The sequence below is a fragment of the Ovis aries genome, chromosome 2 (assembly GCF_016772045.2).
Source record: "Ovis aries strain OAR_USU_Benz2616 breed Rambouillet chromosome 2, ARS-UI_Ramb_v3.0, whole genome shotgun sequence".
Taxonomy (NCBI): domain Eukaryota; kingdom Metazoa; phylum Chordata; class Mammalia; order Artiodactyla; family Bovidae; genus Ovis; species Ovis aries.
In genome coordinates, this window is record NC_056055.1 from 10,519,348 (window position 1) to 10,546,804 (window position 27,457).

The 27,457-nt window shown below is 40.6% G+C and overlaps 1 protein-coding gene across 15 annotated transcripts in view; it reads left to right on the forward strand.

Moving 5' to 3' along the window:
• The window catches only part of FKBP15 (FKBP prolyl isomerase family member 15), a 62,084-nt gene that overhangs the window by 19,237 nt on the left and 15,390 nt on the right, over positions 1-27,457 (forward strand). For 6 of the 15 annotated variants that reach the window (XM_060408895.1, XM_012112964.5, XM_060408896.1 and 3 more), the window contains exons 5-19: positions 3,223-3,297; positions 3,673-3,771; positions 5,641-5,790; positions 7,028-7,096; positions 9,115-9,261; positions 11,919-12,061; positions 12,621-12,678; positions 15,699-15,806; positions 17,996-18,098; positions 18,603-18,709; positions 20,186-20,300; positions 21,998-22,107; positions 22,800-22,907; positions 23,330-23,424; positions 24,255-24,357. In XM_060408895.1, coding sequence (XP_060264878.1) covers positions 3,223-3,297; positions 3,673-3,771; positions 5,641-5,790; positions 7,028-7,096; positions 9,115-9,261; positions 11,919-12,061; positions 12,621-12,678; positions 15,699-15,806; positions 17,996-18,098; positions 18,603-18,709; positions 20,186-20,300; positions 21,998-22,107; positions 22,800-22,907; positions 23,330-23,424; positions 24,255-24,357 — 1,590 coding nt within the window. The remainder of the gene's footprint in view (positions 1-3,222; positions 3,298-3,672; positions 3,772-5,640; positions 5,791-7,027; positions 7,097-9,114; positions 9,262-11,918; positions 12,062-12,620; positions 12,679-15,698; positions 15,807-17,995; positions 18,099-18,602; positions 18,710-20,185; positions 20,301-21,997; positions 22,108-22,799; positions 22,908-23,329; positions 23,425-24,254; positions 24,358-27,457) is intronic. The other 9 variants (XM_060408898.1, XM_042242877.2, XM_060408900.1 and 6 more) reach the window with 3 other exon arrangements.

Sequence of the window (27,457 nt, forward strand, 5' to 3'; positions counted from 1 at the left end):
AGCATACAGTTTTAGCTGGAAATATTTTAGTACATATGTCTGCAAGATAAAGATTTTAAAAACATAACCATTATTGCTCCTAAACAAAATCCACAATAATTCTTTGATCTCATGCACACTACCAGTTAGTATTCAGATTTCCCTGATTATCTGTTTTTTTCTTTTTAACAGTTACTTTCAACCTAATAGGGTCCATGCATTGCAGTTTGTTACTGTGTTCCTTAAATCTCTCATTCTCCCATTGGGAGATATATAATGTCTGATTGTCTCTCATTTTGTCATGTTAGCAGCCATTGTTGTTGGTTTTTTTTTGGACCCACTAGGAGGCGTGTGGGATCTTGGCCCCCTGACCAGGGATCAAACCTGCACCGACCGCAGTGGGAGCGTACAGCCTTAACCACTGGACCACCAGAGAAGTCCCTGTTACCAGCCATTGTTGATTATTATCTAACTTTGTTAATTCATTAGAGATTGCCATTTGGATTTTAAAAATCTGGTATTGGGACTGTGAGCTTCCCAGGTGACACTAGTAGTAGAGAACCTACCTGCTGACACAGGAGACTTAAAAGATGTGAGTCCCATCCCTGGCTTGGGAAGATCCCCTGGAGGAGAGCATGGCAACTCACTCCAGTGTCCTTGCCTAGAGAATACCATGGACAGAGGAGCCTGATGGGCTGCCCAGTCCATAGGGTCGCACAGAGTTGGACATGACTAAAGTGACTTAGCACAGGCACACGGGGACCTCACCACCCTTCACTTCCAGATAGAATGTCTTATGTTGTAGCAGGCAACAGTATAAAAAGACAAAGTGAAAAAATTGTATTAGGGAGCTATGGAAATGATGAGGAGTAGATGAATTAAAATTCTGAGAGGAAAGAGCCAATGAGCTGAGCGTTTCCTTGCCTTGAGATCTTTGCTGATACTTAGGAGTAGACTAACCATCAAGTGTGTCCCAAGCAGAGACCACCGGGGAAAAAAGACATTGGCAAAAACTGAAGGCGCTCCAAACACAAGATGGTTTTTCCCCACGGGACATTTGATGAACTGGGGTGTGGTGTGGAAGTCCATGGACTATGCCAGAAAAGCAGAGGGAAAGATTACCTTTGGCTCATAGGAGATAAAGTCCAACTTACGGTTGGGAAGCAACAACCTTCCTCTCAATACATGTCCTAGATTTTGAACTTCATGGGGAAGAGACTAAAGAATCTCAGCTCAGAATCTCTGATGGGCAGAAAACTTCAGGACCAAAGAGTCAGAGGCCATCCAGGCTCTCAATCAAAAGCCTCCGTAGTTAGTGCTCAGGAATAGGGACAGCCCGGAAGTGAGCCAGCTCTTCATATACCTGTGATCCTTCCCTGAGCAGCTCAGTCTATAATTGGATTGGCATGAGGTGATCAGTCCCTGCTATATCTGCCTCACATAGTATAAGGGAAGTCCTTTCTACTACATGATTATATATGAGCTTCTGTAGTCAGTCTCTCCCTCCCTTCTAGGATTGAATTTTAATTTCTGTGTATGTGTGTTGTAAATATGTATGAGACATAAAATTTACCATTTTAATCATTTTTAGCTATATAATTCAGTTGCATATATTGCGTTCACAGTATTGAGCAACCATCATCACTCTTTCCACTTTTTTCATCGCCCCAAACAAAACCTGTAATCTTTAAGCAATAACTCCCCATCCCCTTTCCCTTATTCCCTGGTAACCCCTAATCTACTTTCTGTGTTGTTCAGTCCCTAAGTCGTATCTGACTCTTTTTGACCCCATGGACTGCAGCATGCCAGGCTTCCCTGTCCCACACTATCATGAGTTTGCCTACTCTAGGTATTTCATATAAGTGGAATGATAAAATATTTGTCTGGCTTATTTCACTTAGCAAAATGTTTTCAAGATTCATCCATGTTGTAGCATGTATCAGAAATTGGTTATTTTTATGGCTGAATAATATCTTATTGTATGTGTGTGTATATATATATATATATATATATATATGGCACATTTTTAATGTTTATCCATTCATTATCTGCTGGACACTTAGTTGTTTCCACCTTTTGACTACTGTAAATAACAGTGCAGTGAACATTGATGTACAAGTGTATGTTTGAGTCCCTCTTTTCAGTTCTTTTGCATTTATACTAGGAGGGAAATTGCTGTGTCATATGGCCATGAAATTAAAAGACACTTACTTCTTGGAAGGAAAGTTATGACCAACCTAGATCCATATTAAAAAGCGGAGACATTACTTTGTCAACAGAGTTCCATCTAGTCAAGGCTATGGTTTTTCCAGTAGTCATGTATGGATGTGAGAGTTGGACTATAAAGAAAGCTGCATGCCAAAGAATTGATGCTTTTGAACTGTGGTTTCGGAGAAGACTCTTGAGAGTCCCTTGGACTACAAGGAGATCCAACCAGTCCATCCTAAAGGAGATCAGTCCTGGGTGTTCCTTGGAAGGACTGATGTTGAAGCTGAAACTCTAATACTTTGGCCACCTGATGTGAAGAGCTGACTCATTTGAAAAGACCCTGATGCTGGGAAAGATTGAGGGCAGGAGGAGAAAGGGACCACAGAGGATGAGATAGATGGTATCACCGACTCGATGGACATGGGTTTGGGTAGACCCCGGGAGTTGGTGATGCACAGGGAGGTCTGGCATGCTGTGGTTCATGGGATCGCAAAGAGTCGGATACAACTGAGGAACTGAACTGAACTGAACTGAATGGTAATTCCTTGTTTAGCTTTTCGAGGAACTGCTGAACTCTCTCTACAGCATGTATACCATTTTACATTTCCATAAGTGATATATGAGGGTTCCAAGTTTCTCCACTACCCTGCTAACACTTTGTTTTTTCCCTTTTTCTATAATAGCAATTCTAATAGGTGTGAGCTGGTACCTTATTGTGGTTTTAATTTGTATTTCCTTAATGCCTAATGATGTTGAACACCTTTTTTATGTACTTGTGGGCCATTTGCCTATCTCTTTAGTCACCCCTCATTCAAATAAAAACACCAACAAAATAAAGACATTGCTAATTACAGTTAAAAGAGTAGGGTCGAAATGAGGAGAGATTAAAGTAGATGGTGAGAAGATAAACTCTAAACTTTAATGGGTTAACTGAGGTTTGAGTTTTATACCTGCATGAAGCATGACCCCTGACATCTTTGTATTGTTCTTTAACTTCTCTCTCTTTTTTTTCTGCCCGTCTATGCTTGAGTGCAGTATAAGATTCTTCTTTACATCAGTCAGCAACAGCCAGTAACTGTTGCCAGGATTCATCTGAACTTTGAGCTGATGGTAAGGCTTTCCCTATTGGAACCAGTAGCTCCTTTGGGACTGGTTTATAGGAAAGATGGGTCTGTGCATACCTGGTGGGAATTAGATCTACTGTCTTCACTCTGGACTCTAGGGTAGGTATCTTTTTTTTTTTGGCTGTGCTTGTCAGGAAATTCCCCAGAGTGAATGTCTTAACAGAACCTCTCGGGAAGGTCTCTTGACTTCCTTCTGTGGACTAAGGGGTGATTGGTAGAGGATAGGAGGGAAGAAGTAAGTTCCCTGGTAACTCTCCTTGGGTCCACCTGAGGCAAGGCCCTTCTCCGTGAGCTTAGGCAGTCACATGTATCCACTGTGCTGTCTGCTGTTGGGTTATCTCAACATTTCTCCTTTCTCCAGGTTCGGCCCAATAACTACAGTACCTTTTATGATGACCAGAGGCAAAACTGGTCCATCATGTTTGAGTCAGAGAAGGCTGCCGTGGAATTCAATAAACAGGCAAGATTATTGTATTCTTTCTGTGAAGAGCCAAGCACTAGTCTGGATTTCCCTTGATTTTAAGAAAATATATGGAAAACTCATGACTTGCTATATCGTTAGTTACAAGCATTTAAAAACCCCACTAAATTCATCCCTTGAACTTATTGTATTTTAGGGAAATAATAAGAATACTTATTGCTTGAAAGGAGAAAGAAAAGGCTAAATATAAACATACCTTTAAACACGTCTCATAAATTATCTTAAGGAATAAATACAACTATCTTTTTTAAGACATTATTTTAAAAGAATTTTTTAAAAGTTATTTCATTGTCATTATAGAAAATTTAGAAAAGTATTTTAAAGCATTCATAATCTTACTACCCAAAGTAATCACTGTTATCATGTGACATTTCTTTTTTTTCCTTATGTATAAGGTGCATATGTAGTTACAGTCCTTTCAGCGTGCATGTGTATTCAGTAGCTCAGTCATGTCCGACTCTGCGATCCTGTGGACTGTAGCCCATCAGGCTTCTCTGTCTATGGAATTTTCCAGGAAAGAACACTGGAGTGTGTTGCCACTTCCTGCTCCAGGAAATGTTCCCAACCCAGGGGCTGAACCCATGTCTCTTGCATTGGTCTCTGATTATTTCCTTAGGCTGGAAGAAGTGAAAGATGGAATCAAAGAGTTCATATATTTTTAGATTCTGTATAAATTGTACTATTTTACATCCATATCAGTTCTCTCACTATACCTTTGCCAACATTTATTTATTTTTGACTGTGCTGAGTCGTCGTTACTATGCTTGGACTTTCTCCAGTTGCAACAAGAAGGGGCTGCTCTCTAGTTGGAGAGCACAGGTTCTGGGGTGCTGAGGCTTCAGAAGTTCTGGTGCGAAGGCTCAGTGTTTGCAACTCACAGGCTCCACAGCTTGGTCTCAGTAGTTGTGGCACACAGGCTCAGTTGCCCCTGGGCATGTGGGATCTTCCTGGAGCAGGGATCAAACCAGTGTCCCCTACGCTGCACGGCGGATTCTTAGCTACTGGACCACCATGGAAGCCCCTTAGCCAACATTTAGAATTATTATAGTTTTTTTTTCCTTCTTACTCTTATTTACTTGATAAAAAAATGACTTCTCATTGTTTTAGCTAGCATTTGTTTGATTGCAATAATGAAACTTTTTTTTAAAGAAAATGAGTAGCAAGTTTCTAACGTATATATGTTCAAACATTGACTATAGAAAAATTATTCATAAAAATATGTTTGACTTCTTTATCTAGTATCTGAGCTAACATAATATGGGTACATCTGTAGGTGGTAGAGATGAATTCTAGGAATACATCATAGTTTTGTAAAGGGCCTTTATTTTGTTTCTTCAAATAGTCTTTGACATTTTTTTAGATGCTCCCTTATCTTTCATAGGCTCCCAAACACTGAAGCAGTAAATTAGTATAGTAATGATAGCAAATGTTTATTGTGTACTTTCTGTTATTTGCCAGGCATTGTGCCAAGTACTCTCCTTGTTCAGTCTAACCTAGGGTTCAGTTAGGTTCAGTCTAACCCTAGGAAATATGCAAAGCCTTTATCCCACCCTACAAAAAAAAAAAAAACTCTGAAATAAGGTTCATAGGAGTTATGTTATTTGGCTGAGGTCACAGGTTAATAAGTGGCAGTGCCCAGATCTGTACTCAGACAGTCAGACTCCAAAGCCATACTCTTAAGCACTTTGATTGCTGGCAAGATTACTGACTTCTGGATGGTTTGCTTCTAAACATGTAATTTGTTTTGTAAGTGGGTGCCACTGTTTGGAAAAGAGCAATTAGTAGTAACTGAGTGAGTCCTTAACTGAGCTTAAACTAGGTTCATGCTGCTTCGATTTCACCTCGCAGGTTTGCATTGCCAAGTGCAACAGCACCTCTTCCCTGGATTCAGTGCTGTCACAGGACCTTATTGTAGTGGAAGGCCCTGCTGTAGAAGTTGGAGATTCTTTAGAAGTGGCCTATACCAGCTGGCTCTTTCAGAATCACGTTCTGGGCCAGGTAAGAAAAAGTACCTTGCAAGTTCTTTTGTAATTTAAATAGCATGAGAGCTATTCAGATGTACAGTATATTACTGTGAATTGCTGCTGTTCAGTTCAGTCGCTCAGTCGTGTCCGACTCTTTGTGACCCCATGAATCGCAGCACGCCAGGCCTCCCTGTTCATCACCATCTCCCGGAGTTCACTCAGACTCACGTCCATCGAGTCCATGATGCCATCCAGCCATCTCATCCTTGGTCGTCCCCTTCTCCTCCTGCCCCCAATCCCTCTCAGCATCAGAGTCTTTTCCAATGAGTCAACTCTTCTCATGAGGTGGCCAAAGTACTGGAGTTTCAGCTTCAGCATCATTCCCTCCAAAGAAATCCCAGGGTTGATCTCCTTCAGAATGGACTGGTTGGATCTCCTTGCAGTCCAAGGGACTCTCAAGAGTCTATTTGCTGCTGTTAGCAAATAGAAATCTTTTAGGAGCCTTGGTTTGACTTCTACCCCCGCTTTTGAGGCATAGCCATGAAATGCTAGTGTATAAAATCTGCTCGGTGCCACTGTGTCTCTTCCTTAGAGCAAGTGGAAACTAGTTTGCACCAGTGTTATTTTTGGTAATTGTTCATGTGTACATCTTGTCCTCCTGTACCAATTTTAAATTTGAATAGATTCTTATGGGATTAGGCCTTAAACTTTTTAGACTTTCTTCACAGTTGTTTCTCTGTTTTTCTTATACTAGTGTGAATAGATTGGGCTTTGTTGTGTTTTTATATTATTAAGCCCTCAAAAGTAGTATGGTTTGATAAAAGGAGTTTTAGATTATGAGTCCAAAATGTGGATTCAAGTCCCAATTTTATCCTGACTTGACTTTGTCAAATCATTTAAGCTCTTAATTTTTTTTTTCCCCCATGAGTTGAGCTTAGTTAGTAGGGCTCTATCTACTTTCTTGGCCAGATGATTGTTCGCATCAAATGAGATAATTTATTTGAAAATTCTTTCTGGATTAAGATCATTTTAAATATGTGGTGGTAGAAGTTTATTTTTTTCTAAACCTGGAAATTCCTTGCCTTGGAGATACTCAGTGTGATAACACTTTTAGCCATGATGTGGTCCCTTTTTTTCAGGTCAGAATATTTTTCCAGTATATTTGACATTACCTGTTTCAGAAGTACTGTGCTATTCTGTGTTAAGTTGAACATCATAATGATTATTATTATTTGTGAAGTTGGCTGACATTTATTTTGATCAACTTTCAGGTTTTTGATTCCACTGCTAACAAAGATAAGCTTCTTCGTCTGAAATTGGGGTCAGGAAAAGTCATCAAGGTAAAGGCTTAACTGTGTTCTTGTAAGAGTTTATCAGTTGCAGTGTGCTTAATTTAGACTGAATTTTATGAAATTTCTAAGCTAGGTTTATTTTCTGAGACTCTTGAAAGGCTTCATTATAAAATACAGAAAAATGTGCTACGTTATCTGGATTTGAGAGCCTTTTCCCTGTGAGACAATATATTGGAGAAGGGTACATTTCTTTTTTTGTGGTTCCTGCCTTTCATTTTTCATTCTGTAGTTCTGAGGGAACTATTAAATTCTTCCTTTTGCCTCCTTGGGAAAGAAATTAAATTGTTTCTTCTAGAGGTGTATCATTAATGAGTGATTCTGATCTGTCTGGGATGCTTCGAATCATGCTGGGAAGCAACTGCAACATAGCAGGAGAGACTTTGGGATTGGAGTCCAAGGACCTGGGTTCACATTGTGAATTTCTTCTCTAGCAACTGTGGATGTATTTTATAAAGTAAAGATTATTTTACAAAACAGAAACAGACTCACAGACTTAGAGAACAAATTTATAGTTGCCAGGGGTGATGAATGGGAGGAAAAGAGACAGGGAATTTGGGATCAACATGTACACTCTCATGTTTAAAATGGATAACCAACAAAGTCCTATATAGCACAGGGCACTGTTGCCAGGATCTTGGCTGGCTGTGCACTAGTGCCAAACAGAAATATGGAGACAGAGTTATAGAGAAGAAAAAAAGAGTGGCTTTGTTACTTTGCCAGGGAAAGGGGGAGTACAGTAGGCTAGCTCCTCAAGAACCTGTGCCCCCCTCCCTGGTGAGTAGGGAGAGGTTATATAGTCAGGGTATAAAATAAGGATCAAGGCAGTAACAATCTTCATTCCTTCTTCTGCACTGTTTCAAAAGGGTGGGGTTGCTGACCTGATTCGGGTGTGTGCAGGGTCTTAGGTCTCATGTCCCAGTCTTGATGAGCCTCTCTGGGCTCTTTAACCTTGCCTCAGGTGGTTTCCTTGCTGCTTCTCCTTTGTTTCAGTCAGTTCAGGTCAAGTCCGGAGAACTCAGAGGTCATGCAGGCCGGGCCCTGCTCGGCCGCTCAGTGTTACCTGGCAACCTGGATGGGAGGGGAGTGAGGGAGAATGGGTGCCTGTATTTGTATGGCTGAGTCCCTTTGCTGTCTGCCCGAACCTATCACAACACTGTTTTTTGTTTCTTTTTCTTTTAAAAAAAAATTAATGTGGCTGTGCCAGATCTTAATTGCCACATGCAGGATCTAGCTCCCTGATGAGGGATTGAATCTGCGTTGGGAACGTGGAGTCTCAACCACTGGATCACCAGGGAAGTCCCTCACAGCACTGTTAATCGCCTATACTCCAATATAAAATGAGAAGTTCTTTTTGTTTTTCTTTTTTTAGAAGTTTTTTTTAAAAAGAGAATGTTTTACACATGCGAGGTATCCTTGTGTCAGGACATACTGATGCATTGTTAAGTACTCATTCATCCGTGTGGCAGAGTGTTTTTCTCCATAGCTTTGTTAATGACTCCTTTTCCCAGAATCCTTTGGAAACTTTTTCCTGGAGATGATAGTAGTTGGGGCATGACACTTAACGCTAGGCTGATCTAGTGTTGAATCTTGACTTAACAATGTACTAACTGATCTTGGGCTAGTTACCTTACCTCCTTAAGCCTCAGTTTTCTCTTCTGTAAAATGGGGCTATTGCTACTAACCTTATGAAGTTATTTTAGGAATTAAACAACATAGTGGAAGTAAAGCACTTACCAAAGTACTTAGAAAAAAGTGTGTTTAATAAATGATAGCTTTTCTTTTTCTTTTAATGCCGTTCTGTTCCTCCCAGTTTCTCTCATCATCTGAGATATTTCATTTAGCCCTGGATGTACTGGCTTTGACAAGTCAGCTGAGAAGAAGTATTCTAGATGTTCTTATAACTGGTGTGTGGGAGCGGGGAGCATAAACTGATGATCCTCTACTATGCTTTGTCTTATGAGAAGGTTTGTATCTGATGAACTTTTCCTCTTCTCTGATTCCTAAAGAGCTGGGAGGATGGAATGGTGGGCATGAGGAAAGGAGGGAAGCGGTTGCTTATCATCCCCCCAGCCTGCGCTTCTGGCTCTGAAGGGGTAATAGGATGGACTCCCTCAACAGACTCGATCCTGGTGTTCGAGGTGGAGATTAGGCGGGTGAGTGAAATTGTGCTGTACTGTGTTTGATGAGTCCTCTTTGCTAGTTAGGTAAAATGAATAAATAAATGTGTTGGAAAAGATTCTGAAGATCTCGCTCGCTCCCTTTTTTTTTCTTTTAAGTAGAAATGGTATAGTTGGAAGGAACAACAGCTTTGGAATCTAAAGGCCAAAGTTTATGTCCTTCTTGGCTCTGTATTTATAGTCACTTCTCTTTTTATTTTTTCTGTAAAATAGTGATTCTTACCCAGTGTTCATACTTTTTGATTTAGTAATCCTGTGGCTACAAGTTTACCCTGTCAGTATGTTTACATAAGTGTGCATGTATACCTGTGTGTAGATAGATAGCTAGAGACAGAGGCGTAGGTTTTTGCCACATTGGTTGTGATAGTGGAGAACTAGAAACAGCTTAAGTGTGCGTCGTTATGAGACTGATTGAATTATGGTTTTTCAGGGGGTGGACATCTGTGTATTTCTTAAAGAATATCGAAAATCTGTTTTTAAGTGAAAGATACAAGTTGCAGAACAGTATGGGTAGAATGATCTTGTGTGTGTATGTATCATATACAAATAAATATATATATATATATGCCCACATATTCATATGAAATTTCTGGAGGCATTTAAAGAAATGTAGTGATTTTTCCTCTGGAGAATGGAAATGGAGTTCAGAAACTTTTACATTCTACCCTTTTGTACTATTTAAAGATTTTATTACAAATAATTTCTATGTTAGTCACTCAGTCGTGTCCCAACTCTTTGCTACCCCTGGACTATAGCTTGCCAGGCTCCTCTGACCATGGAATTCTCCAAGCAAGAATATTGGAGTGGGTAACCATTCCCTTCTCCAGGGGATCTTCCCAACCCAGGGATCAAACCCAAGTCTCTTGCATTGTAGGCAAATTCTTTACTGTCTGAGATATCAGGGAAGCCCAAATAAAGTTTATAGCAACTGTGGTTCATTAATGTTCCCCCTCCAACCCCTTGCCCCCTCACCCCCAAAAAGACTCTGTTTGCTTTACACGGTGATTATTAGGTCCAAATGTGATAGTGTTTGGGACTGTAAACTACAGAATACAATGCAAGTAGGTGGTATGGCCATCTTCATCGTGGCGTATTCCTGCATTGTTTCTCAGTGACGCTTCCTACCCTTATCTCTGGCGGGCATTTCAGCCCTCTTTGACTGACATGCTTCCAGCTGCCTTTTTCACAGCTTTTATGTTCTGTCTCCATTTCCTTTGAGGACATCATGGCTGTGATAGATAACAAATCAATTTGAATCCATTAAGACTTTTTTGTAAACATAAGAAAGAAATACCCTATTTTACCAATAATCAAAGAATTACAAATCGTTTGCTAAACTGACAAGGCTGGGGGAGTTCTCTGGTGGCCTAGTGGTTAGGATTCTGGGCTTTCACTGCCATGGCCTGGGTTCAGCCTCTGATTGGAGAACTGAGATCCTGCAAGCCGTGAGACATGGCGGAACAACAACAACAAAGCTGACGAGGGTGATAGAGAATGGCACTACCCAGTGGGACAAGAGTTTTGAGAAATGGACTTCCCTGGTGGCTCAGACGGTAAAGCGTCTGTCTACAATGCGGGAGACCTGGGTTCCATCCCTGGGTCGGGAAGATCCGCTGGAGAAGGAAATGTCACCCCACTCCAGTACTATTGCCTGGAAAATCCCATGGACAGAGGAGCCTGGTAGGCTACAGTCCATGGGGTCGCAGAGAGTCGGACATAACTGAGTGACTTCACTTCACTTCACTTTGGAGTAGAAGGGCTTCCCAGGGGTGCAGTAGTAAAGAATCAGCCTGCCAATGTAGGAGGGGCAGGAGACTTGGGTTTGATCCCCGGGGGTCAGGAAGATCCTCCGGAGTAGGAAATAGCCACCCGCTCCAGTATTCCTGCCTGGAAGATTCCATGGATGGAGGAGTCTGGTGGGTTACAGTCCAAAGAGTCAGACATGTCTGAGCAACTGAGCATACATATGGAGTATAAAAGCAGTTCACCCTTTATGGTGTGAAATTTAATGGTATATATCAAAAGTTTTAAAAGTAAGTATAACTTTTACCCAGCAATTTAACTGTTGGGAATTTGTATTTTGGAAAAGATTATGTGCAAAGATACAGAGATAAAACTATTCATAGAAGTATTGTTTGTATGGAAGAAATTAGAAATAAACTGAATGTCCACCAAGTAGGAAATGATGAAATATATTTTGTGATAACATAGATATTTATGACTTCTGTCCCCAAAGTCCTTTGGAAACTTTTTCCTGTAGTTGATAGCAGTTAAGGGTATGACCTTTCAAGTTAGAAGTTAAAAAGAATGTTGTTGATTAATAATTTAGTTAACATTGAAATATTAATACGTTAATCAGTGAGTGAGTGAAGCAATATGGCCCCATTTTTGTAAAACACATACACATAATATAAATGTGAAATATTACATCTGAAATCCTTAATAGTTGAATTGCCAATAATTATCTTTTTTTTTTTTTCTTTTGGCTTGTCTCCATTTTCTCTTTTGCCTACCATGAGCAGGTAATGACTTTGTATGATGAAGAATAAGTAAGATGGAAGGAGAATGGAGGGGGAAGAGGGCTGTTTTTGTGGCCTGTTGGCCTACTCACCCTGTGGTTGGTCTTTCCCTAGGTCAAATTCGCTCGAGATCCTGGCTCTGATGGGCACAGTGTTGGCTCCCGGGGCTCTGCAGCCCCTTCTCCCATCCCTGCTGCTGACAGCATCTCTGCGGACCCTGTTGTGTCACCCTCCGCATCGGTGCCTTTCAAATTAGGGTGAGACACTGCAGTTGCATCAAGCTCTTTTATTGTCCATAAACATGATTCTTAGGGTAGTTCAGAAATAGGGATATATTAAGTTGGCCAAAAAGTTTGTTCAGGTTTGTCCATTGCATCGTCTAGAAGAACCTGAATGAACTTCTGGACCAACGCACTAGTTGAAAACTGAAATAATTTTAAATAATTGAGGGGGGATAATGGGATAAAGGAAATGGGAAACATAATTGCTTCAGATTTTCTAACAAAGGATTAATATTCATAGTCTATAAAAGCACTAATTCAGATATAAAAGGATATCTGCTAAACTTTGGAGAAAGATTGGGCAAAAGCCATAAACACTTATCTCTAAGGAAAAAATGTAAATTTCTCTGTTTGAATGGAAAATTGTTTATCTTCAGTAGCTTTCAGAAATTATGTGAACTACAGAACAGTTGAAATTCTATTTTACAGCTGTTAAATTATCAAACATCTTAAAAAACAGTGTTTATCCAGTATAATCTGGACTTGTGATTATAGATTTTGTTTTTATCTCAGGATATGTCTTATTTGCTTTCAGGGAGTCAGCTCTTCGTTCCAAATCTAACTCCCTTAGTGAACAGCTTACAGTAAATACAGTGAGTATATATGTATTATCTCCTTAACCTCAGTTTGCTAGCAAGGTTTCATGTGCCTTGGGTGTGGTAGGTTAGAGAAAAAAAAAAGAGAGAGAAACGTTGATTTAGGGTAGAAATCAGTGGTTACTTGATTCACTGTCCTTTACTTGGGAGTCAGTTTAAATTAGCTTGGGCTTCTGCATAGACCTGGATTCAAATCTTTATTCTTATAAACATGTGACCTTGAGAAAATTATCTAACTTCCCTGATCTTCAGTTTCTTCCTTATTAAAATGGAAATAATTCTCACAGCCCCTCTTTGTGATATGTTTTTGTGATATGTTTATAAAGCCCTAAGCTCAGAGCCTACATAAAACATGTCTTTAGTAATCTCTCAAGATTTTTATGAGGTTTAATTATGTGTGTACGTGTGTATGTGTGTGTGCGTGCGTGTGCTCAGTTATATCTGACTCTTTGCGACCCTTTGGACTAGGCTCCTCTGTCTATGAGATTTTTCAGGAAAGAATAATGGAGCAGGTTGCCATTTCCTTCTCCAGGGGATCTTCAGTGCAGGGATTGAACCTGCAGCTCCTGCATTGCAGCTGGGTTCTTTATCTGCTGAGCCAGTGCGGAAGCCCATGAGGTTTAAATGGAGTAATGCCTGTGGAGTTTCTAGTATTGTGTCTGGAATATTGTAAGAGCTCAGTTACCATTGCTTCTTGTTATCATAATTACTGCTAACACTACATGTCTTTATACTTTCATTTTCTCAGAGGAATTCTACACTAATTCCCCAGCTAGTTGGCTTTGCGGAGAAGGCAGTGGCACCCCACTCTAGTACTCTTGCCTGGAAAATCCCATGGACGGAGGAGCTTGGTGGGCTGCAGTCCATGGGGTTGCGAAGAGTCGGACATGACTGAGCAACTTCACTTTTACTTTTCACTTTCATGCATTGGAGAAGGAAATGGCAACCCACTCCAGTGTTCTTGCCTGGAGAATCCCAGGGGCGGGGGAGCCTGGTGGGCTGCTGTCTGTGGGGTCACACAGAGTCAGACACAACTGAAGCGACTTAGCAGCAGTAGCAGTTGGCTTTGAGCAGGTTGCTGGGCTTCTGTGTTTCCCAAACTTTGAGATAAGGAGACTAGCATGTTGTTATAATAAACTTTGGATTTGAAGACCTTTGGGAGGATGTATACTGTGTTGGAGGCTGCCCTGCCTGCTCCATGAAGGCATCTGTTTGCTGCATGTGGATGGGATGATAGCTGAGGTGCTTCAAGTTCTAAAGCTTTATAGCTTTCACCTGCCACATTAGGATAACTGTGTGGACTGAAATGGATGATTAATTTCCCTCCAACTCTAGGTTACTTGTTTATATCCAATCCAAAGTAGGAATTAATTAAGCAAATAATTGATCTGATATGTATAAAAAGTGATCTAAACCCAGAAGGTTAGGCCAAGGAATCAAGAAAATGGGAAAACAGTGTAAAATCTCAGATCTTTGAATGCCGACAAAATTGTTCAGTATTAGTTCTTTTGTACTCTCTAGACACAGCTACTTTTATCAATTATTTCTAAACTTCGGTAACTTTTGGTAAGTTAGTGGTCTACAATGGTTTTTTTTTTCCTTTCTTTTTTTGCAATTTTGTTTTTTTAATTGAGACAAGGTTCATATGACATAAAACTTAAACCATCTTTTTACATTGAAGTTTTTATTAAAAAATTTTTTTATATGGACCATTTTTAAAGTCTTTATTGAATATGTTACAATATTTCTGTTTTTCATGTTTTGGTTTTTTACCTGCGAGGCATGTGGGGTGTTAGCTCCTCTACCAGGGATCAAACTTGTACCCCCTTCTTTGGAAGACAAAACCCAACCTAGACTGCCAGGGAATTTCCCAAGTTTTTTTCTTTTGCTTTGAATATATAATTACATTCATAGGGCACAGTTAGCAAAACAATATAACAGGATATACATTGAGAAGACTTCATTCCTAACCCTTCCCTCATGTACCCTTGTTTCATTTCACGGCCCACCCACCCCTGCCCTGCACCTTGGGTAAATGCTTTTATTAGTTTCTTATGTTTTCCTTCAGTGTTTCTTTATGCAAATGCAAGCAAGTAGGAATGTATATTTTATTTCCTCCCTTTCACAAAAAATAGCATATGTATTATCTACCTTTTTATACTAACAGTGTCTTTCCATGTTAGTGCGTGGAAAACTTCCTCATTCTCTTTTATCTCTAGATCCCAGTGTTCCATTGTGTGGATATTGGTTTATATAATTAGTCCTCTTTTGAGGGATCTAACGTTTTTAGCTGATATGCCTCCACTGTTAAAAAAAGATGAGCACACACTCTCAGTATATATTTGTTTACAAATTATATGAAGTGTTGTCCATCCCTGTAAGCAAGTTTAATGTCTTATGTATACAGTAGCTTGAGCAAGCTCTGGGAGATGGTGAAGGACAGGGGAGCCTGACTTGCTGCAGTCCATGGGGTCTCAAGAGAAACTGCTCTGAAAACTGCACTTTGAACCAGTTAATGAATACAGAGGCATCCAGCTCAGGGACTAGTATGTCATCAGTGCCAAGTCAGTGTTAAATGAACCTGAATTTAGAACACAGAGTTCCTGTTTACCTCTCTCCCTAAATCTCTTCTGAATGTTTACCTACTGAGTTGCTCTTGGGCTTTTGAGAAGGTATTATCTAAAATGCCTCCCTCCCTTAATCTGTACTTGAGTTTTTCATCTGTAAAGTGAGAATACTTAGGCCTGGTAAGGAGACTTGATTGAAATGAAGGAATACAGATGGAACCACTTTGTCCATTCCAACATGTAGGGAATTATTTTTTCTACTATCATTAATTGTGACCCATGTATGCTTCTAGGAAAGAAATCTTTAATTTTCATTTTATAGAAAAAGTGCTTTCAATAGATGTGACAGGGGGACTTACTGAAAGATTTGACATAAGAGTCAAAGACATAGAGTTGACTAAAGGTAATGAACCTTGATTACAGTGATTTTTGTCTTTCCTTTCCTTTTAGAATCCTGATACAGTCAAGGCCAAGTTGATCTCTCGGATGGCTAAAATGGGCCAGCCCATGCTGCCCATTCTTCCACCACAGCTGGATTCTAATGATTCAGAAATTGAAGTATGTCCCACTGGCTGTCTTAGAATGAATAGTGCAGATGTTGGTGTCTTCCTTTTTTTTTTTCTTTTAAATACTTATTTATTTGACTACCCTGGGTCTGCAGCATGTGGGACGTACCCTGACCAGGGATTGAACCCTGGCCCCTTGCACTGGGAGTGCAGAGTCTTAGCCACTGGACCATCAGGGAGGTCCCTCTCTGTTCTTTTAATTGAAATTATTGCTTTTCCTGCCTCTAACCAGAATTGTTATTGAGAGAGCTTATAGTCAAAATGATATAGGTTGGTATTGGTACATGTGTTTCTCCTATAATTAGCACTTCCCCTGAGAAATGGAAGCAATTCTGTAAATCTGTCACAAGAACTGGGCGGTTTTAAGCGGTTACTTTAGTTTTCTACTGAAATCTCTATTGTTAGTAAAAATCAAACCTTTTAGACCTCATGATGCTCAACCCATAAAGAATGTTCAAGTCATATTTGTTGATTGAATTGCTTAGATTCTCTTGGGAAATGTTAATTTTTCAAGTTTAAAAATTTTATCTATCAAATTTTTCCCTTTGTTTTTTACTTTTGACAATATGCTTAGAAAGCTTTCTCACTTTCAGATATTGTAAACATTACATGTGTCTTTAAAGTATTTATTATTATATATTTAGATCTGTTATTTCATATTTAGTCCATCTGGAATTTGGTGAATGACAAGAAGTAACAATTCCAATTAAGTTCTTTAACCACTGGTTAATTCCTTATTGAATAAAATAATGCTTTCTCAACTGAATTGAAACACTTAACAGTGATTAATTTTTAGGATTCTTTGACATTGATGTACAGCAAAGCAAAGGTGATGATCTTAAGAAAAAAATTCATGAACAGTTTTATTTTTTCATATTTTTATTTTATTTCTTCATGGAAAAGCTGTGTGCAGATTTAACGTTTTAACAAAGATAAGATTTCTGGGACCTGTTATAGAATTGATTTTTATCTGGGTTCTAGAAATGAAATTTGGGTAAGATAATATTCTCATTAAAATTTGTAAGTGCTACTTACTTATTATAGGGTAATTTAAATTAAAAAGAAGACATATTTAACAAAAAGGGCATTCTTTTTGTGTCATTTTATAATCAGATTTTTGAACTTAATATTATATCGTGAACATTTATGTTAGTATCAATAATATAAGAAAAAGAAATAAAGCAAAGCTTTATCACCTTTAAAGATAACCCAGTGCTCTGTTATATTGATTTATCATAATTCCTTTCATTCTGTTGTTAGACGTTTAGGTTGATTTGTGTAATCATGTAAACCTGGGGTGCTTTTCCAGAAACACATAATACATTTCTGAGAATTTCAGGAGATTAAGAGGAAGTTCTAAAGTAAAAGAATGTCGAAGAGATTTCAGCCCTTGAACTACTGTAGCTTAGCAGGTCACAGTCACTCACAGTCACTGTATATTGTGCCTCAAGTTTCTTGTTTCCTCATGTGAATCAGGAAGATGTCTATACATTAAGTTTGTTTAGACATTCTTTTTTTTTTTCGGCCACTTTGTGTGCCATACAGGATCTTAGTTCCTTGACTGGTGATTGAAGCCATGCTCCGTGCAATGTTAACTTTATTTAGAATTACAATAGGACCAGCATCGCTTTGCTTTTATGAAGAAAAAGAATGATGGGAAAATACTCTAAAACTATATTGTCAAAAATAGCCTGGTAATGAGACACAGTGAATCCTACTGTGTGTGATTTTCTGTGAGTACCTTGAGGTCTGTAGAGGTTATTTGGCAGAAGAGAAAGGCTGCATTACTCCCTGGGGTTCCTTGTGAGAGGCCCTAATTCTGTGGAAGCAGACTAGGTCAGTCTTAAGGTAGCTGCTGGTTTGGAAAATGAGTCATTATGGAGAGCAGTCTCTCTAGCTGCTTCAGATAAAATAACATCATCAATGTACACTGGAAATTTAACTATAAGTATTTGAGATAACTTACAGGGAGAGAGATCCTGCTCTGGTACATAATAGAGTGCCTTCCTCCCAGAGCCCATGCCTTAAATTCATGCCTTTCTGCTTACCTTTCCTGCCTCTTTTGTTTTTTTTTTTTGGTCTAAAACACTGGTTGTAAGCAGGTTTAGGGTGGACAGTCGGTCTCAGTCTTCAGCTAAGGACCCATAGATGTAATAACCAAAATGCTCGTGCCTGTTGTAGGATGTGAATGGTCCTCGAGGAGCTGGGCAGCCTTTGGTGACCCCATCCGTCCAGCCCTCTCTTCAGCCAGCCCATCCGGTGCTCCCACAGATGACCTCACAAGGTAAGGAATCCCACTGAGGCTCTGTGGCCTTAAATTGAGTTGGTACCAAAATTATCATCACTGTACTCTAAAATGTTAGGCTGTATTGTTTTAGTACTGAGAACTGGACTAGAGTATAAAACTTCCCAGACTGTCCCTGGCTAAGGGCATGGTCAGACCTGAGATGTGTTTGGTCTGCCTGCTGTGTCTTCTGCTGTGTCGCATTCTCAGTTTTGGAGACTGGCACTCAGCTGATGAGCCATCTCCCTGTGTGTAATTCTGCACTTCCTGTCAGCTGATGGGGTCATAGGTCTGAATCTCGTGCGCCCGAAAACACCCAGTTTCCTTTCACTAGCTCAGTAGGTTTAGATCCTACTTGCTGAGATCCAGGAGGTCTGGTTTTAGGAGAATTAGGTGAGACAAGTGGTCAAGTGTGAAGGGTGATGGTATGTAAGGTGATAGTCTGGACTTGTACCAAGAAGTGGGTAGTAGGTTTAACAGTGAAAACTTTTTGCTCTATCTTAGCACCTCAGCCATCTGTTTCTGGTCTCCAAACACCATCTGCTGCTTTGATGCAAGTTGCATCTCTTGATTCCCACTCAGCTGTATCTGGAAATGCCCAGTCCTTTCAGGTAACATTTTTTGACCATGTCAGTTATATGCTCTCATTTATTATTGTTCTGTTCAGTCTCTTTTTCTCTTTTTGCTCAATTTGTACAGCAGCAGTTCCCCTCAGAGCTTTAAATTGTTCCCCTTCCTGAACCACCACTTTTTCATGTGTAAACAAGCAAAGGATTACCTGCCTTACAGGTTGTCAAGATTAGATGTGAGAACCAGCAAAACACCTGGTACAAGGCCTGACACATAGTGAAAGCCCAACTGATGTTTGTTTCCCTTCCTTTTCACACATGTCTAATTTAGAGACATATATTCAAGTCTTTGTGTTCTTCTCTATCAAAGAGCTGATAGGCTAAGATTCTGCTCTACACTCAGTAGAATGGTTGTGGTGGAGGGGCAGTGGGGGAGGCTGTATACAAATACAGCTGAACTCAAATTGTTCAGTTATCCTCCAGAGGTGAGCTCTTAAAAGTAGGGTGGGTTTTTTTTTCTGTTTTCATAGGAAGCAGTGGCAACAGCCTGTGTGCTTCTGCTGACAGTTTGCCAGGACAGTAGACTCTTTCTTTTGCCCAACACATTTGATGGATAAGACTTAACTCCCCATGATAAAAGACTCTCACTTCTTTGGAGATTCTTCATGTTGGATGCAGGGGGGTGAGGGGGAGGGGGTCAGAGCAATGGTGGTCAGGCAATGCCTCATTAGTAAGGGTGCATCAGAAATGAGGAAAGTCCTAGCTTGCCCTCTCTCACTCATGAATGGACCTAATGGAGAGTTACATCTTATATACTAAGATTCTTTTTTAGTAATGGATGGGTAGTTATACCTGTCCCTGGAAATGAGCTGGATTTCCTTAATTCAAGGAAGAATAACCATCATTATTAAAATGACAGCTGCTATTTATTGAACATTAATTGTCTTCTGGCACTTACTTACCAGGGAGTTAGGAACTTTAGCTATCTATCACTTCATTTAGCCCATACAACAACCATAAGAAGTGGTATTGTTATTTTCATTTAATTATTGAGGTAACAGAGGCTCAGAGGAAAATGAGAGCACTTGGTCATACAGATAAACATCAGAATCTAGCTAGGCAGAGGCATCCTTTGAAAACTAGTGGATTTAGTTTAGAATCAGAACGCCTCTTTTTTTACTTTAATGAAACCAAGTAGAGTTTGCTTAGTTTGACAATGTCTCAAACCATCTATTGGCCCAATGGCTGAGGGATGAATTCCTACTGAATTAAATCATCACAAGAGGACTGGGGAGTAACCTGAGATGCCCGTAGGGCATTAGTGACTGGCATCACTGAACTACATCATTCCTCTCCTACTGCAGTTACTGTCCAATACCAAACCCTGGTCTATCCATCGCCAGCTTCAATATGTTTGAGTCTCCATCCAGTTTACCTACCTTATTCCATCAAAGGCAAACTAAGCAGAAAAGAGAGGTGAATGTTTTGTAAACCGGCTGTAATTTGGCCTCTTCTCAGCCCTATGCAGGTGTGCAGGCCTACGCTTACCCCCAGGCACCAGCTGTTGCTTCCCAGCTGCAGCCCGTTCGGCCCTTGTACCCTGCACCACTCTCGCAGCCTCCTCATTTTCAAGGTAGGCATTTCTCATCTTCTGCTCTTGCTGGGCTTCCCCGTCTCCCATCCTTTGTCATTTTGACTCCAGTAGATCTCTGCCCTTTTTGTCTTTTCTTTTTTAAGCAGCTTAGTTGAGATATGACTTACATACCATGGAGTTCACTAGTTTTTTTCCTTTCTTTTTAAAAATGTAATAAAGATTGATTTCTTGTGCATGCTACATGTCCATTATGGGTAGACTGGAAGTTGGGTCATGCCTGGCCATCACTCTGGAAGGAGGTTCCTGGAGCAGGCACTCTCTGAAACCTTGACCTTTGCGAGTTTTATGTGGATCCATATGTTCCTTTGGTGGTGGCCAGGGACTCCTGTCTGCCGTCAGCTGGTGCTCTGTGAGACCCTCTATATCTGAAGATGTATCCCTAATGAATCGATGGAGAGAAAAGTACCCCGCATCCACCGACTCCTCCGTGTCTTGTCATCCATCTCCCCAGTTCACTGGTTATAAGTGTACAATTCAATGACTTTGTTTACACAGTTGTGCAGACATCACCATGATCCAACTTTAGAACATTTCCAGTATCCTCCTCAAAGCCCTTCTGACTGGTGTTTTGTTTCTTGCATTTTTTTCCTGCCAGCCCTTTAAATTCCTCTCTCAGAGTTGCTTTGTAGAGTTCTTAGTAGAGAGGAAAATATCAGAGGAAATTGGGAGAAAGCATGACTGTTTAATATCTCATATGAAAGCTACTTTGTTACAGTTTTAAAGTTGTGAAAAGAATATACTTTTATAAAAAGTCAACACAAAAGAGTATGAAATGAAACTTTACTGTCTTCCATCTTTAAACCCCCTTGACCTTAGGAAGCAGTCACTGGAGTAACTCTTCAGGTATCTTGTATACATGTACAGTATGGTTGCCTTGTATAAATACGAAGCAAAATAAGTGTATGCAGCTGGGATGGTACCCTGCCTTCTTGTTCTACAGCTTGTGTTTTGCACAGTGATCACTATGAGTGTTAGGACAGGGGTAGAAAGAAGCAAGTATATCCCCAACGAAATGTAAGGTCTGGGAGTGGTTAAGAGTTTCCTGTGTGCATCCTTGGTCTGGAAGCCCTGCTCTTCTCCATCTGGGAAACTACTAAATCTGTAATCTCTTCTGAGAAGCCTTCCCTGTTACCATCCCTCCCTCCTCTCCTTCCAGAGATGTAAATGTATATGTGTCACTAAAAAGTTAATGTTGCTGTTCTCTGTGCTCCTTTTTGTACCTTGTAACCTGGTACATGGTTCATTGTTTGCACTTACAACAGTCTGTTATAGTGATCTGTTCACTTGTGAGTCTCCTCACCAGACTGAGCTTATCAAGGGCAGGAACCATGTTTCACTCATTGCTGTATCCCTGGTACCTGGTCCGATGCCCTGCATGCAGTTGGGTGAATGGAGAAGCAACCTGAGCTGCTCATGCCCCCACGTGTGCCCTGGAAGCAGACTGTACCGCTGGTTGCATGCCGCAGAAGCGCATCGTGGTTATTGTTAGCTTTGGAGCCCTTTGACCTTTACTGCTGCTCCATCTTTTCCTGACAGTGTGACTCACCGCCAGCCTTTCCTAGTCTTTGGAAATGTTCATTTCTTTCTTTCCTCTGCTGATAGAGCTGTTGGCTTTTCCTCATTCAGTATCCTCTGTTACAGTTTCATAAGTTTCTTCTTGGCTTTTGTCTATTTAGGATCAGGTGACATGGCTTCATTTCTCATGACTGAAGCCCGGCAACATAACACTGAAATTCGGATGGCAGTCAGCAAAGTGGCCGATAAAATGGACCATCTAATGACTAAGGTAATGGAGCCATCTCATTTTGAAAGTGGGGGCATAAAGTGAATTCCCTGGTGGTCCAGCGGTTAGGAATCGTTGCTTTCACTGATTCAGTCCCTTGTTGGGGAACTAAGATCTGGAAAGCCGTGCATGGTGCATCCAAAGAAAATAAAGTGGGGGTGTAAAGAGGGAGTGCGAAAAGGGAGCCACCAGCACGATAGGCACACTCTTTCTTGGTTTCTGTATTCATAGTGCGTGCTCAGTCACTCAGTTGTGTCCAACTCTTTGTGACCCTATGAACTGTAACCTGCCAGGCTCTTCTGTCCTTGGGATTCTCCGGGCAAGAATACTGGCGTGGGTTGCCATTCCCTTCTCCAAGAGATCTTCTCCACCCAGGGACTGAACCTGCGTCTCCTTCATCACAGGCAAATTGTTTACCACTGAGCCACCTGTGAAGCCCCATATTGATAGTGGTTAGTAGTTATTTCCCAAAAGAGTTGTTTTATTTAGGGATGCAGTTAGCAGAAGAAAACTCCTGCTTCCATTAGAGATTGTCTCAGAAACTTATTAACCCTCTCAGTGGTCAGATCTTGGATACATTGTATTTCTCCTTGCAAAAATTTCATTAAAATGAAAATTAATTTTAATGAAATTAATTCATTTAATTCATTAATTTTAATGAAATTTTAAAGACTTTTCTGGTACTCATTTTATAGGTTGAAGAGTTACAGAAGCATAGTGCTGGCAATTCCCTGCTCATTCCCAGCATGTCAGTGACCATGGAAACAAGCATGATTATGAGCAACATACAACGGATTATTCAGGTGAGAGTGGTCTCAGCCTGGAGATCTTCCTGTGCTCTGTCCGGAGATGTACTTCCTTTAAAACCTCCACTCCAGGAATAAGAGCGTGTAATAAATACTGACGCCCATGGAATTGGGAAATTCTGGGAAAATCCGTTGTGGCTTAATCTAGTCCAAGTGACTTATCACTCTGTAATCAGAAGGAAGCATTTCTTTTTTGACCATATACCAAAAATTCACTTCACTTTATAGCCATTTATATGTTTAGTGATTTGTATCCATCAAGTAGAATTTGATATGTTGTTGTAAGTATTTATATTTATCTGGACAGAAGTTCTAGATTTTTTTAACAGTATCACCCACCAGTTCAAGTTGATTCCCTTTTATCTGATGCTTTTCTCTTAAAAACTTCAGTTTTACACATCACATATTTTTGAATTTAGGAAAATGAAAAGTTGAAGCAAGAGATCCTTGAAAAGAGCAGTCGGATAGAAGAACAGAATGACAAGATTAGTGAACTAATTGAACGAAATCAGAGGTAATGACAGGTATGGGGCACTGGCTAGGATGAAGAGAAAAGCGTTTAGCTTGTAAATGCCTGAGTTCAGTGAACATGTTTGTTCAGGGGGGTTATGTATGTTTCCACTCTTTTGTGCTTCCTGCCCGTCGCATGGATGACTTCTTGGTGATGGAGAGGGATTTCAGGAGCTTGCGACAGAACACAGATCTGGGTTTGAGTCCACGCTCTGCTCCTCATTTGTTCTGTGGCTTTGGGCATTCTGTTTATTCCTTCTGGCTCTAGTTTCCTCATCTGTAAAAGCAGTGTTAATGCCTAGAAAACTCATTGTCAGCTCTTCTGTCTTCTGTGTGGACTGACTGTTTTATCAACCAGAACTTCACAGATTTCCACATAAACCCAAACACTGTGTAATTTTTCTAGATCCTTCTGAAAAAGAATTTTGGAGGAGTGGTCAGGGGAACATGTCACAGCATGTAGCATTTCATTTTAGAAATACCGTTTTCCCATATTTCTCTTGTTCAGTGTCCCTTATCTCCCACATGGAGGAGGAAAGGGAATTGGTTTTCTTCTCCTCCTTCCTTGCAGCCTTCATATTCCTATCTCTTCTCTCATTTCCCCTCACTACACCAGATCGAATTCCTCTCCTCTTTATTCTACACATTCAAAGCAGTTCAGCCCTGGGCCCAGGTTCCTGCCTCCAAACTTGATTACTGCAGATCTTAGGAAAAGAAACTGCTTTGGGATTGCTGCTGATGCAGGAGCAGAGCAGCGCTCAGCTGCACACTGGGTTGTGCCTGCTCTGCGTGGAGCGCCCGATCCATGTTTTCTTTTCCCTCCTTATTTCACAGGTATGTTGAGCAGAGTAACCTGATGATGGAGAAGAGGAACAACTCTCTTCAGACTGCCACAGAAAACACACAGGCAAGAGTTTTGCATGCTGAGCAAGAGAAGGTAAAGAAACTGGGGAGAGAGAAGCCCAAGTCAGGATGTGTAGAGGCAAGGAGTGTGTCCTCTATACGTACTTACCAGTCTGCTTTTGAGCAGAATTTTTGCCATTGTTGGGAAGAGAACTAGAAATCTCCCAGCAGATTTTTAATATATCCACCATCCAGATTTCTGTTTTTTAAATATGTTACAGTTAGTTGACTTAGAAGCAATCACTGATCTTAGTAATTTGGTTAAGATGAGGATTCACACAGTTTATTAGAAAGGAATCCTATTATGCTGAAAAACTCAGCAACAGTTTCTGTTACGCCACGTAACACATATTTATTGTGAAGTTTGAGATGGTTTAAGTAAGCAATTCTTCATCTGTGTCTGCCAGAGCATCTTAAAGTACTGCTGTTTAACTTCAGTCAGCTCAGAATTATGTATTTTGACCTGTTTCTGAAGTAGCTGTAAGGAAGACTGCTGAGGGTCTTGCGTTGAGGAGGACTGGTTTGGAAGCCCCATTCCTCCTATCTTTGCTTCAGTGACACTGTTTATCTGGAATGAATTCCTTTCTGTTTGGCCTCTCCCTCATCAGCTGGGAGATTGCAACCCTTCATCTGCTGTTTTTTTCAGAGGTTTCAGTTCAGTTCAGTTCAGTCGCTCAGTCACGTCCGACTCTTTGCGACCCCATGAATTGCAGCACGCCAGGCCTCCCTGTCCATCACCATCTCCCAGAGTTCACTCAGACTCAACGTCCATCGAGTCCGTGATGCCATCCAGCCATCTCATCCTCTGTCGTCCCCTTCTCCTCCTGCCCCCAATCCCTCCCAGCATCAGAGTCTTTTCCAGTGAGTCAGCTCTTCACATGAGGTGGCCAAAGTACTGGAGCTTCAGCTTTAGCATCATTCCCTCCAAAGAAATCCCAGGGTTGATCTCCTTCAGAATGGACTGGTTGGATCTCCTTGCAGTCCAAGGGACTCTCAAGAGTCTTCTCCAACACCACAGTTCAAAAGCATCAATTCTTTGGCGCTCAGCCTTCTTCATAGTCCAACTCTCACATCCATACATGACTACAGGAAAAACCATAGCCTTGACTAGATGGACCTTAGTCGGCAAAGTAATGTCTCTGCTTTTGAATATGCTATCTAGGTTGGTCATAACTTTCCTTCCAAGGAGTAAGCGTCTTTTAATTTCATGGCTGCAGTCACCATCTGCAGTGATTTTGGAGCCCACAAAAATAAAGTCTGACACTGTTTCCACTGTTTCCCCATCTATTTCCCATGAAGTGATGGGACCGGATGCCATGATCTTCGTTTTCTGAATGTTGAGCTTTAAGCCAACTTTTTCACTCTCCTCTTTCACTTCCATCAAGAGGCTTTTCAGTTCCTCTTCACTTTCTGCCATAAGGGTGGTGTCATCTGCATATCTGAGGTTATTGATATTTCTCCCAGCAATCTTGATTCCAGCTTGTGTTTCTTCCAGTCCAGGGTTTCTCATGATGTACTCTGCATAGAAGTTAAATAAGCAGGGTGGTAGCTTATATTTTGTATTTGAATATTTTTTAAAAACACAAAAAGTTAAGTAGGATGTACTTTATAACTTTACACACTTTTTCACATTCTGATAATGACAAGACCTTTCTTGGGTCTCATTGCTGTTATTCTTTATGTTTTCTTAGCTAGTATCCAGTCAAGTAGTAATAATAATAATTTAAAAGTGGACACCTTATCCTCAGATAAGCCGTGTTTTGCTGAGTCCAGTCTTGACCCTGAATCTTTCCCACTGCTCCTTGACACCGCCCTTTGTTTGTCGTGGCTGAGTACCAAAGCCTGGATCCCCACTCCCCATGAAGTCTACTTTTTTACTATTTCTCTTTCATCTACGTTTGTTTGCTTTCTCTTTCCTAACAAGGCAGCCACATATCTTATTTGTTGTGGCTGTTAACTATTATTCAGGTCTACAGTTGATTACATAACTTGTTCTAGATCAGTGGTTCCCAAATACTGGTTTGGCTGCCTCAGATTCACTTAGGGAGCTTGACCAAAACTATACATGTGTAAGCTTCACCTTGAGATTCTAATCCAACATTTCCAGTTGAGCTCTGAATCTGAACTTTTTAAAAGCTCCCCTTGATTCTGAGACAGAGCCAGGTAGGAGGCCCTGCTCTTATCAGTGATTTCTTTTGCCACTGTGGAGGTGGCAGCTGCCACGCCTTGGTTTTTAGCAAGCTTACTATGTGGCTCCCATGCTGAGTATCAGTGGTATGTGTGAGTGTGTGTATGTATTCCAGTCAAACTTTATTCACAAACATAGACAGCAAGCCAGTTTGACCTGCAGGTGATAACTTGCCAATCCCCCAAATTAGCGAACTAATCCACCCAAATGTTTATTGATAAACTCCAAAACTGTCTGGTACAATGCATGAACCTGGTCAGTGCTCTACTTATAATAGCCAAAATGGTAGTGATAATAACAAAAACAGTACTACCTGTTGTTGTTGTTCGGTCGCTAAGTCATGTCTGACTCTTTGTGGCCCTGTGGACTGGAATACCAGGCTTCCCTGTCCTTTACTATCTCCTGGAATTTGCTCAAATGCCTGTCCACTGAGTCAGTGATGCTATCTAACCATCTCATCCTCTGCCACCCTCTTCACCTGTCAATCACCTCCTCGGTCCTAGGCACCAGGCTTTACACAGATCTGTTTGAAGACATCTCCTGGGCCGAATGGCAGGAGATAGCCTTGATATTCTTGATGAGTCAGGTGCCATATACATGCTTCACTTGGTCTCCTTTATTCCAGTGAAACTTACCAAGCCTTGACGCTCCCATTTTTCTTTTGATCCATTTCTTACTTGTCTTCCCTGTGATATCTCTCCTCTTAAATGGAAATAATCAAGGTCCTTTCATGCTTGGAGGTACTTCTGTGCCTGCAGGCACAGTTCAGAAACCTATGGTTATATACTCAATGAATATTTGGTAAATGAAATTATTTTTCTCTACGGCAGTATTAATATTTCCACCAAAAAAACCATGGAATAATGGTTAAAACTGGAGAGAAGTTACATTCATCTGGTTTGCTATTCTTTTCCAGAAGAGTAAGCTGAGGCCCAGGTAGAGTAAA